Below are 13565 nucleotides of genomic sequence, written 5' to 3' on the forward strand. Positions count from 1 at the left end.
GGCCTCATCTACTTAGTCTTACGTCAGCATTGTCAGGCATTTTATGTCAGTAAGACTGAGTGCAAACTTTGAATAAAGATATATGAGCATGTTTATGAAATTCAGACTCACAAAGATACTAATGCTTTATTTAAGTTTAAGCCAATATGTAATAATGCCCAGTACAAGTTCTTTGTCATAGAAAGTGTAAAGATGGATGGAAGGGGTAGTTTATGGGAGGAGACAATAGAATACAGGGAGTTATGTTGGCAGATCACCCTCCAAGCAAACAAATTTCCTGGATTAAATGATTACATTTCAATGGCCCCTGTGCTTAAATTAAGGGCAGCTAAGCTTTAACAATGTCTCCCTAAGGGAATATTCATTTGTTAAGGTTTTGTAATATGGATTTTAACCTTTTAAGCAGGTTTTTAACAGTAATCAGAAATTTTACTGCAAACATATGTGTTTACAACATATGTATATATTTATAATTTTATTTAAATGTTAGTTAAAGTATAAGCAGTGTGTGCTTTTTTGTATTTTTATGGTTGCACTTCAAAGAAAAGACACTAGAGGGAGTTTCATGTTTATTTTTTCATGCTTTTTATGAAACTTAAAATTTTAAAGTACAGGACTTAAACATTAATTAATGAAGTTTTAACAATGATTCTTTTAGAAAAGGTATATTGTCAGCACTGTTTTTTTAAATGTTAATTACATTTATGTTTATTTTAAACTGCATTTACACAGTTAACTATATTGCTTTTCACAATCTGTATCAATTAATGAATAATGACTTTTATATTTTCATTGGATAATTAACTAATCCTATGGGGCAGAGGAAGTATAAAGGGAATGGTTCTAATAGTCAGTCCGCATTTGAAGAAGTAATTCTAAATGAAAACGTATTGTGTAGGAGACGTTAATGTGAATGTGAGACCTGTATGTGTTTTTATTAAAGTTGTGATTTGGCACTTCAGCAGCTGCTCTTCGATTCTTGGTAGTACCTGTGGATGTTTTCTACCAGTCCCAATACTGAAATCAGTAGGCATTAAGAGGCAGTAGATAGAATATATGCTATAAAACTGTTCTGAATTTTTAGAACTTCAACACACAGGATATTAGTAAGCTGGCCACATATAGTAACTAGTTTATTATACAACGACCCCCCCATTAATATTCCAAAACGTGCATGCTGATTGGTCAGCATGCACGTTGTAAATCAGAGTTATAGTAATGGAAAAAGGTCCGGTTGCCCAGACTTTTTTTTTTTTTTTTTTTTTTTTTTTACAGCAATGGAGAACCCAAGATCTCCGTTGCTTGTTACAGCCTGTCTCGCCATGTTAAACGAGTTTAACATGGCAAGACAGCTTTTTAAAAAAGCAACGGAGCATCTCCGTTGCTTTTTCTAAAGTTGTCTCACTATGTTAAACCCATTTAACATAGCGAGACACTTTAAAAAGCAATGGAGATCTTGCTTTCTCCGTTGCTTTTTTCAAAACTGTCTCGCTATGTTAAATGGGTTTAACCTAGTGAGACAGCTTTAAAAAAAGCAACGGAGATTCTCCGTTGCTTTTTTTAAAGCTGTCTCGCTAGGTTAAACTCGTTTAACATAGCAAGACAGGCTGTAAAAAGCAACAGAGATCTTGCTTTCTCCGTTGCTTTTGCCCACAGCTCTGATGTACTGTGTAAATATACGCATGCACAGTACATCAGAACTGCCACAGAATACCCAGACAGCTGCGGAAGGGCAGCAAGGAGGCATTATACAATGCCATTATTTAAGAAAAGTAATTTTTTTTTTCTTCGCCCTCGTGACCAAACCACACCAACCGTGGGTAAATCCAGCATTACTCACACCCAGGCGTGGGTTATTGCTATAATAACTAATCTTGTTAATATCATGCAATTCAGATGCTCTGTGAACCTAGATAGACTAAGGTTCAACTCTCTGAAATAAAATGTCATAAATGTTCCCTTTAATGTAAATGTAGCATCAGTTTGCAGAGACTGTAATATCAACTTTCATAGACTATCTTGCATACCTAATTCAGTTTCATTGCTGAATGTTGGCTTGCACTGGAGCTGAACAAAAGCAATTGTGGCTAAAGAAGCATGGAAAACAATTTTACTTATTTTTATTCCTTAGCTTTACTAAACATCACAGTTAATACCACACGAGTAGGAATGCAAAAAAGTTACATCAAGACAGGAAAAATATGTTGCCTTCTACCGACAAACATTGTCTTATGTGCAACATAAAGTTTCAACACACTGAAGGATTATTCTCTTAATTTCTACTTGTAAGCTGCCTGATACATTTGGTTTTATTGATCACATGTTTTTAACACTGTTGCTTCAGTTCCATTCCACTGTAAGCCAGTACTCTGCACTGACAAATGCATGCCAGACTTTATGTTAGATGAGGTGTTGCTTCTGGTCTAATCTATTTTCTTGTCACATATAATTAGAGATAAGTTAGGGTAAGTGGAAGTTTCATATTGTTTACTGCTCTTAAACAATACAGAAAGGTGCTGCCCTGATATCACAATTGTGCATGCACATTAACTATAGCAATATAGGCTTCACACTCCACAAAGGAATCCTGCATTACTGAAAGCCCACAGTAGAAAACCACCCTTTCCTCACTTCTGTAAAGCACCTCCACCACAACTACTACCACAGCCAAAAATAAGTAATTAAATCTTAAACACTCATCTTCTGGTAACGTTTGCTTCTGAAAAGACGCTCAGAGTATTGGAAGATGGCAATTATTAGAGTCATTTTCACACAGACCATGAAAATAAAAAGTAGTAATAAAAAGTAGTAATAAAAAATTGAGTCATAGGTTAACAGGTATCTCCCCATGTGATCGTTACTGTTTGATTCTTTGAAAAAAATGATATGAATGATATCTCCAGTCTAATTCTCTATTAATTTAAATACTGTTACCTGTTTTGACATGTTTTGTTTGGACTGATACAAAGTTAGTCAGTGTTTTTTATTATATAGCAATGTTAAATTTGTCTGTTAAAAAAAAAGTCTGATAAAAAGAGTACTGGAAGCTAGAAGTGCATACACCCCCAAAATAAGTATACGTTTTGCATTTTAGACTCATCAGTTTAGTGCATGCAGTGGTGGTGGAACATTTTTAAATTTAGTAGCCTTGAACGAGTTGAATAATTATTCCATTTTCTATAGACTCATAATCAGCAAATATAAATATGAAGTGCTGTACTTAGGCATGAATGCATACATGTATACATTCTACAGATAACTTGTCATACACTATACTTATAAATGTTTTTCATTTTAATGACTAGAAATGCAAGGGTATTGTTTTTCCACTAAAACACTACTGCTAAAACTGTATTAATTCAAGCAATTGCTTTCAAAAAAACATGCTCTTCTCTAAATTCAGTGTTTTTTTGCAAAAAAATAAATAAATAAATAGAACATTTGCCTAACATTAGGATTGTAGAGCAGTGTAAAAATAGCACTTGAAGAAAATACTAATATTAAACAAGTTTGATTCATGATCATTTGAGCAAAGTGTTAGGTATTCAAGGTGCAATATTTTTGGAGCTCCAAGTTCAGTGACATGATGTGAGAGTCTCCCACTGCCAGGTTGGCACAATGAATGAGCTAAAGCAATGGCGATATACATTAGCTTTCAAAGTACCAGACAAAACAATACAGTAACTGGGACAGCGATTCAGACAAGCAATAGCATAATACAATAGTTTTCAAAGAACCAGTTACAGCAATAGCAATACATGATTTTAAAAGAACCAATATAGGCATTAAAAATGTTCATATGTTGAATTTTATCAGTTTTTCTTCTGGACCCAGTTAGTTGTTTTAGCTGGAATGCAAGAAGAATCCAGAAAAAAAAGACTCTCCATCAAGCAACAGTGGTCCCTCTCCATAAAGGTGGTGCCTCAATGGATCCTGGAAACTATCGCCCCATAAGCCTGACTAGCTTGGTCCGCAAAGCTATGGAAAGGATCATCATGGACCTCATAAATAAAGATATTGGGGACCTACAAACACTGGATCCTACCCAGTTCAGCTTTGTTAAGGGCAGATCCTGCCTCTTAAACCTGGTTGATTTCTTTGAAACAGTCACCAAGGCCATTGACGAGGGGAAGGTGGTCCACACAGCCTACCTGGACCTCGCAAAAGCCTTCGATACAATACCCCACTCGGGCATTATAGATAAGCTCACCAGCTTAAATATAAACCCCTATGTCACTAGATGGATTGCAAATTGGCTCAAGGACAGAACCCACATGGTTAGAATCGCTGGAGCCATGTCAGACTCCAAACCAGTTACAAGTGGTGTCACACAAGGCTCAGTCCTGGGACCTCTCTTGTTCGGTATATATTTCTCGGAGGTACAGGTCAACACGGAAGGACTGTGGCTGACCAAGTTCGCAGATGACTGCAAACTGGGTGCCATAATCGACTCTCCAGCCAACACAAGCATCCTCCAAAAAGGCCTCATAGAAACAGACAACTGGTGCCAGAGCCATGGCCTCAAGCTAAATGCCAAAAAGTGTATAGTCATCCCCTCTGGCAAAAACAAAGTGCCCACAAATTACCACATAGGTGGTAATCTATTAAGTACAGAAGAAGTAATTAGGGACCTGGGGACCCAAGTTGATAGCAATCTCTCATTTGACATCCACGTGGCCAAAGTGGTTAGAAAAACATTTTATATAGCCCACCTAATCATGAAGGGATTCACATCTAGATCAGGGGATGTCATCGTGCCTCTTTACTCATCCCTCATCAGGCCCATAATTGAGTACAATGCCCCTTTTGGGATGTACCTTACCAGATACCTGCAGCAACTGGAAAGACCCCAAAAGTACCTCACCAAGAGGATCAAAGGGCTCAAACAGATGCCATATGCTGCCCGGTTAAAGAAACTCCAGCTCTACTCAGTGGCATACCGCCTGTTCAGAGGCGATCTGTGCCTGACGTATAAAGCCATGTCCAACCCGGAATTAATGGACATGCTGCACCTCAGAAAATCCAAATCCCATCGAGCTACGCCACTCGGGGAGACTTGAACCTCAGCACTGAAATAAATAGGACATGCTGGAGGGACAGATTCATAACCCAGAGGCTCCCTTCACTCTGGAATAAAATCCCAGTCCAGGTTAGGCAGAGTCCCTCATTGACTCTCTTCAAGAGGAATCTTGATGAGTGGATGGGAGATCGTAGGTTTACCCCGGGTATCACTTCTGTGTCACTGTTAGACAGAGGCACAGTATACTAACCTCGAAAAAGGGCATAGCAAAATAAATTTAAAATGGGTGGCGAAAGCCAAACACATTCTGGCTAGGCTTATAAATGCCCTAGGGCAGATAGCCTAGTATGAACCTATGAACCTATGAACCTATGAACTAGGTCACAACAAACAATGTAATGCTGCCATTGTGCAGAGTGACACTGTAAGATAAGGGGGTGCAAAATAATTTGGACTGAAATTGTGACATTTTATAAAATGATGGTTTCTCTCTGTATGCAACAGCATGAACAGTGAATCACTTCCATTTGAAAAGGAGAATGACAACACAGGGATGCATCAGAAATCCACTATCATTACTGGTATTATAAGCATCGAAATGCATGAAGAAAGGTATAAGGCAATCACCTTCTGCCTGCTGTAAAAAATGGAAAGTGATAGATACATGATCTTGGCTTTTGGTACTCCCAATACCAAAACTCATTATAATCCTTATTTGATTTGATTGCATATTATGGGACAATGCTTTCTGATATATATTCCTGACAAACAGTTGAACTTATAAGATAGTTTGCAATATACCGCAGTGGTTTTAAAACTTTCCTACTCACATTTCTTCTCAGAAAATAATCAACAAGTAACAAAATGTAATAGTAGTGACCTTTCTAAATTCCTTTAAGAAATGCTAAAGATGAATGTGGTGTCCTTTCCAAAAATTTACGTCATCATTTAACACTCAGTAAAATGTTACAAAGCCTCAGTTTGTACAGCAGACAAAGATGTGCACACAAATAAACATATATAGTTCCATGTCATAGCTGCACAGTGGAAGCGCCCATAAAATATTGTTTGCAGTAAGTCTAACATTTTCATTCTTTTTTCTGACTACAGGAGTCCATTTTGTGAAAAGGAAGCTAGGAGCCAATGACAACTTACACATCACAATCAAGCAAGATGGGAACAATTTTAAAGTGGTTGAAAAAAGCACCTTCCGTACTAAGGAGATTGAGTTTACACTAGGAGTGGTCTTTGATTATGACACAGCAGATGGAACAGAACTCAATGTAAGAAAACTGGGCTACATTGAACTTATTTAGAGCTACACAGATATTGTGGTGTGCTGCATATCCATCATAGAAAATATGTTTACCACGTGATACTCCAAGAATGCATTAGATTTACAGATTTGTTCTTGGCCCTTGTACAAATGCTAAGTAAATGGTTCAGCATATGATTCTTTGACCTAGAACAAATTCTTGAGTTCAAAATTTTCAGTATAATTACGATCTACAGATAGAACATTTTAGAAGAAATGTATCTTATGTGTACCCATTTTAAGCTTTGTTACTTCTATGCACCAGTCAATATGGCTGCTAAGAAGACCTGATGATTATTTTACATTAAAATATCTTCATAGAGAGATGATAAAGGCAATTAGAAACAAGGGAAACATAAATATTTACCTTCAAAAGAAAATCTAGCAGTTGTACTTACTTATAAAGTACAGCCACCCAGATCACAGTAGCTCGAACAGAACCTCAAAAAGTGACTACCAAGGTCAGAATCAGTTGTACGAATCCACACCAAAGTCCGAAAAACACAGGTTTATTGCAACGAACATAAACCACACAGGTTACACAGGTTGAGCGCTTTCATCCACACTAAGGCAGATTTCATCAGAACCAATTAGCATAGTAAGCTAGGTGTGATTATAAAGCTAATTTAGCGCCAAAAATCAATTAACTTCCTATGTGTAAATCACTCACATTATACAAAATGTATAAATATAAATATAAATGTACAAATAAAAATTACAAATGAATATTACCAATGAATGTTACCTATCATACATTGTTGGAAAATGTTTTCCTAAAAACATAAATATTAATATAAATGTCCTGTACACATATAGACTTAATTAATAATCCATATAATTACAATACAAGTATAAGGATAAAATCATAAAAATGTACATGAAAATATTTACAAATATACTGTAAAAAAGTATATATATATAAATTGTCATGTTTTTATCGTACTTTTAACAAATGCTAACCCCTTTCCAAAAGCAGATAGGGTTTGATACTAATGCTTTCATTCAAACCCGGCCAAGAAGTGGCATCACATAAAATCTGCCACTTAGTTTCTAAACACGACAAACCAATCTTCCAGTTACCCCCATGTACATTGACCTCAATTTGATCAATAATTTTGAAGGTAAAACTATGCTCTAGGCCCTTTTCACTAATGTGTTTACTTAATGCATTTTTTGGGTCACCTTTGTTGATTTTATATATATGTTCGTATATGCGTGTCTTCAGCTTCCGTTCCGTCTTACCAATATAGTAAGCCGGGCAACAGGAACAAGAAGCTAAATACACCACCCACATGGAGTTGCAATTTCCTTTCTTACCATGGCATACAGTTTTATTGTAATTTTCCAGTTTAGTAATCCTGTTGCTGTTTATATATTGACAATATTTACATCTTCCACACTTACTAGTGTGTTGATCATCCCTGTCGTGTTTATTCGATTTCCCACCTTCAATAATTCTCTTTAAATTTTCTGAGGTTTTAAATACACAGACAGGGTATCTCCCTAATGTTTTGGAAGTGTTGTCATTACTTGAAAATACATCCCAATGTCTCCTTAGAATTTCCTTAACTAAGTTAGAATATGGGCTAAACATTATCACACACACGTTCCTCCTAGGACTTGAGGTCTCCCTGAAGGTATCACCAACAAAGTTACTCCCTAACAAGGGATTATACCTCTTACCCCATGATCCAATCACATATCTGGTAACGTCCTCCACCAAAGTAGCTGGGTATCCCCTAGCCAAAAACATCCCTGCTACTATATCCATTTGATCTTCCATGTCTTGTCTTGTGGAGCACATCCTTGCTACTCTAATGCATTGCCCCTTAAGGACATTTTTAAAAATGTGTGGAGGATGGTTGCTACCAAACTGTAAGTAATCATTGGAGAAGGTTGTTTTCCTGTAAATTTTTGACTTAAATCCCTCATCAGAATTACTTATGTAGGTGTCCAAATACTAGGATTACTAAACTGGAAAATTACAATAAAACTGTATGCCATGGTAAGAAAGGACATTGCAACTCCATGCGGGTGGTGTATTTAGCTTCTTGTTCCTGTTGCCCGGCTTACTATATTGGTAAGACAGAACGGAAGCTGAAGACACGCATATACGAACATATATATAAAATCAACAAAGGTGACCCAAAAAATGCATTAAGTAAACACATTAGTGAAAAGGGCCTAGAACATAGTTTTACCTTCAAAATTATTGATCAAATTGAGGTCAATGTACATGGGGGTAACTGGAAGATTGGTTTGTCGTGTTTAGAAACTAAGTGGCAGATTTTATGTGATGCCACTTCTTGGCCGGGTTTGAATGAAAGCATTAGTATCAAACCCTATCTGCTTTTGGAAAGGGGTTAGCATTTGTTAAAAGTACGATAAAAACATGACAATTTATATATATATACTTTTTTACAGTATATTTGTAAATATTTTCATGTACATTTTTATGATTTTATCCTTATACTTGTATTGTAATTATATGGATTATTAATTAAGTCTATATGTGTACAGGACATTTATATTAATATTTATGTTTTTAGGAAAACATTTTCCAACAATGTATGATAGGTAACATTCATTGGTAATATTCATTTGTAATTTTTATTTGTACATTTATATTTATATTTATATATTTTTGTATAATGTGAGTGATTTACACATAGGAAGTTAATTGATTTTTGGCGCTAAATTAGCTTTATAATCACACCTAGCTTACTATGCTAATTGGTTCTGATGAAATCTGCCTTAGTGTGGATGAAAGCGCTCAACCTGTGTAACCTGTGTGGTTTATGTTCGTTGCAATAAACCTGTGTTTTTCGGACTTTGGTGTGGATTCGTACAACTGATTCTGACCTTGGTAGTCACTTTTTGAGGTTCTGTTCGAGCTACTGTGATCTGGGTGGCTGTTTTTTGTTGGTTGTCACACTAACTTCAGTTCAACAGTTGTTATATATGGCCTCTCCTGGATCTCCGTCTGCTTTATTGAGCAGAACCGAATTCGTGATTTTACGTGAAGAAGTGAAATCGCTTAAGGATGACGTCAGCAAGCTGCTCGAACTAGTTGCAACCCTTATCAGACCCGGAGGGAGTTCCGCTAACTTGCAAGCAGCTTCACCGGGTTTGAATTTAAACTCGAATTTAAACTCTAATGTAAACTTAACCTCAACCAATGTGGTTTCCACGAATGTGGTTACTACAAACGAACGTACTATAAGGGTTGCTTCCAGTGGTTCTATATCTTACAATGAGGTGGCTGGAATCAGCGAGTTAAGTATTCCAAACGGACAAATACCTAAAAGTCGGGCAGACACGCCAAGTTTGCAGCTTAATTTGGATCCTAACGACTTGGATGCACATTTGCTAGACGATGGGGAATTTACCTTTGACTTTAGTATTTTTAACCCACATGAAGAAACGCACCGTTTGGGGGCTAAGCCGAAGCATCGGGCTGCGATGAAAACCTATTCTTCCAAAGTCAGTCTAGGTGCTGACTGTTCAAAAGGTACTGTGGGGAAAGATAAATGTCTTAGCCCTTGTGGGCAAACTACTTGTTGTAACAACAGTAGTAAACGAAAGGACAAGGGTGTTCCATTATGCAGTAATAACATTACGAAGTATAATAAAAACAATGAACAATATCAGAATGAGTACCTGAATAATTTTTTAAATGATGAGTATGATTTTGGTTTAAAAACTACTAAAAATGTAGAAGATAGAAATGGTACTTTAGATGGTGATGCTATAAAATCTAGGATTTATTTACTTGGTAAAAAACTGCTTAACATAAAAGGTGTAAAAATTGACAATAGTTACTTGGAAAAATGTTTGAATCTCAAAATTGTGCCCAAAGGGCTAAGATTTTTTTAAACTACCTCTAGGAGTTCAGTATAATGACGTTGTGCAAAATGAATTTAATCAACTATTTGACTGGTTTGGTTTTGAGTTTATCAAACTGCTGATGAAGTTCAATGATGAAAAGATAGGGAACTTGTGGGAAGAAATAGAACAATTGAACAATGAAATTATGCAGGACCCCGGTTTCCCTTGTTGGCAAGAACTTTTTCAAAAACAGTACAGGGTGGCTAAATCCAAGGCCTATGATTTATACAACAGGAAGTTGGATAAGTTAGAACGAGATCTAGAATTATACAAAACACACAGGGCATACATTTGGCCTCAAAACAGGACAAACAAAAAAGAGCTACGTCATGAAGTATACAGAGGTAGGAATTCAAGGAGGGATGTGGAAGAGAATTTTCAAGGGGGAAGATTCCATCAGGCCCCCATGTACCGCAAACGAAGATAGAGAGTGAATCAGGGTGGCCTAAAGGAAGTTCTAGGTACACCCTTTTATCCAAGGATTGTTGGTTTGGTTCTACAGTGATTTCTGAGTGTGGGGTAGTTGGAAGTAATGAAAAGAGTGTGGTTAACACAGTTGTAATAGACACCCAAGAGAGTGGGGGGATGTGTGACAAAACGAGTGGGAATATTCTAACTGAAGCTGACAAGAACAAGAGTGTGGAAGTGGGCGATATTGTAGATATTGACAATCACCCATTGGAAGTAGAGACTAGTGTTGTCAGCAAGGTTGTCACCCATTCCTTCTCCGGTTTTAAAGTATACAACTTTACTGATCTCCACATTGGGCAGGACTTTTTTTCCCTGTTTAGCAAAGGCATGAAATTCATTCCAACGGCCAGATTTAAAGTAGTGGACGCAATCAAGGAAGTGAAACTATATTGCAGGAGACTTCAGTTAGCCCTTCAATTTAAAGATACATCTAGTGATAACCTCAACAATAAATTGGTTAGGAAAAGTGCATACATTCCAGTTAGTAACGCAGAGGTCAATAACTATGAGAGGATGGTATGTAAGGATATATACCATCTGTGTGGACATATACGGAGAGATCCTTGGTATGCCACATTATTCACTGACAATCTTACAAGTGGAGAGAGAACTTGCTTGGAACAGATTGTGGCCAATAGAGACATTAGGATTATGAAGCCTGATAAAGGGGGAGGTTTGGTGATATATGATTCGGAAATCTACACTCAAGCTATCCAAGATATCCTATTTAATTCAGGTAATTACGAACAGATCTCCCTGAATCAGATCAATATAGGATATCATAGGATAGACTTAATTATTGAGGAATACCTACTTGACAATCGCATCACGAATGAGGAATATGAATTTATAAGAACTGAGCACCCTGTGATGGCTAAAATAGTCGGTATACCCAAAATACATAAAAACATCAACCACCCCCCCTTTAGACCCATCATATCAGGATCAAAATCAAAAACATTCAATATAGGGGTAGCTATTGACCACTGGTGTAAACATGTTTATTCCAATGTTTCAAATCTAACTAAAGACTCTTGGCATTTTTTGGGCAAGTTAAAACATGACATATGGTCCTCAGATTTGATATTCCTGACTATTGACGTTCAGGACCTGTTTTCATGTATTCCTTACACTACTGGACTTGAATTCTTTGAAAGCAGTTTGAGAAAACATTCCAATTTAACATGGGATAAAATTTGTTTGACACTCAGCATGATGGGTTTGGTTCTCACAAACAATTACATTCAGTTTGAGGGCGAGTACTTTAAACAAACAAGGGGAGTAGCCATGGGAGCATCATGTGCTCCCATTTTTGCAAACCTTGTCATGCTTGAGTGGGAAGAACTATTTGTATTATCTAGCCAATATTCTAAGCATATTGCACTCTACACACGGTTCCTAGATGACCTATTTATTATCTGGAAAGGTCCTGGAGAGGATATTCCCTGTTTTATTTCCTACTTAAATGGTACAACTGATTTTTTAAGATTCACGTACAAAATGGAGAAGCACGGAATTCCGTATTTGGACACCTACATAAGTAATTCTGATGAGGGATTTAAGTCAAAAATTTACAGGAAAACAACCTTCTCCAATGATTACTTACAGTTTGGTAGCAACCATCCTCCACACATTTTTAAAAATGTCCTTAAGGGGCAATGCATTAGAGTAGCAAGGATGTGCTCCACAAGACAAGACATGGAAGATCAAATGGATATAGTAGCAGGGATGTTTTTGGCTAGGGGATACCCAGCTACTTTGGTGGAGGACGTTACCAGATATGTGATTGGATCATGGGGTAAGAGGTATAATCCCTTGTTAGGAGTAACTTTGTTGGTGATACCTTCAGGAGACCTCAAGTCCTAGGAGGAACGTGTGTGTGATAATGTTTAGCCCATATTCTAACTTAGTTAAGGAAATTCTAAGGAGACATTGGTATGTATTTTCAAGTAATGACAACACTTCCAAAACATTAGGGAGATACCCTGTCTGTGTATTTAAAACCTCAGAAAATTTAAAGAGAATTATTGAAGGTGGGAAATCGAATAAACACGGCAGGGATGATCAACACACTAGTAAGTGTGGAAGATGTAAATATTGTCAATATATAAACAGCAACAGGATTACTAAACTGGAAAATTACAATAAAACTGTATGCCATGGTAAGAAAGGAAATTGCAACTCCATGCGGGTGGTGTATTTAGCTTCTTGTTCCTGTTGCCCGGCTTACTATATTGGTAAGACGGAACGGAAGCTGAAGACACGCATATACGAACATATATATAAAATCAACAAAGGTGACCCAAAAAATGCATTAAGTAAACACATTAGTGAAAAGGGCCTAGAGCATAGTTTTACCTTCAAAATTATTGATCAAATTGAGGTCAATGTACATGGGGGTAACTGGAAGATTGGTTTGTCGTGTTTAGAAACTAAGTGGCAGATTTTATGTGATGCCACTTCTTGGCCGGGTTTGAATGAAAGCATTAGTATCAAACCCTATCTGCTTTTGGAAAGGGGTTAGCATTTGTTAAAAGTACGATAAAAACATGACAATTTATATATATACTTTTTTACAGTATATTTGTAAATATTTTCATGTACATTTTTATGATTTTATCCTTATACTTGTATTGTAATTATATGGATTATTAATTAAGTCTATATGTGTACAGGACATTTATATTAATATTTATGTTTTTAGGAAAACATTTTCCAACAATGTATGATAGGTAACATTCATTGGTAATATTCATTTGTAATTTTTATTTGTACATTTATATTTATATTTATATATTTTTGTATAATGTGAGTGATTTACACATAGGAAGTTAATTGATTTTTGGCGCTAAATTAGCTTTATAATCACAC

The 13565-nt window shown here is 36.4% G+C and overlaps 1 protein-coding gene across 1 annotated transcript in view; it reads left to right on the top strand.

The window, feature by feature from the left end:
- Nucleotides 1-13565, top strand: part of LOC122792846 (fatty acid-binding protein, intestinal-like) — a 49594-nt gene that overhangs the window by 20610 nt on the left and 15419 nt on the right. The window contains exon 2 of the mRNA XM_044060406.1: nt 6131-6303. Coding sequence (XP_043916341.1) covers nt 6131-6303 — 173 coding nt within the window. The remainder of the gene's footprint in view (nt 1-6130; nt 6304-13565) is intronic.

The sequence above is a fragment of the Protopterus annectens genome, chromosome 2.part0 (assembly GCF_019279795.1).
Source record: "Protopterus annectens isolate FY-2018-M chromosome 2.part0, PAN1.0, whole genome shotgun sequence".
NCBI lineage: Eukaryota > Metazoa > Chordata > Ceratodontiformes > Protopteridae > Protopterus > Protopterus annectens.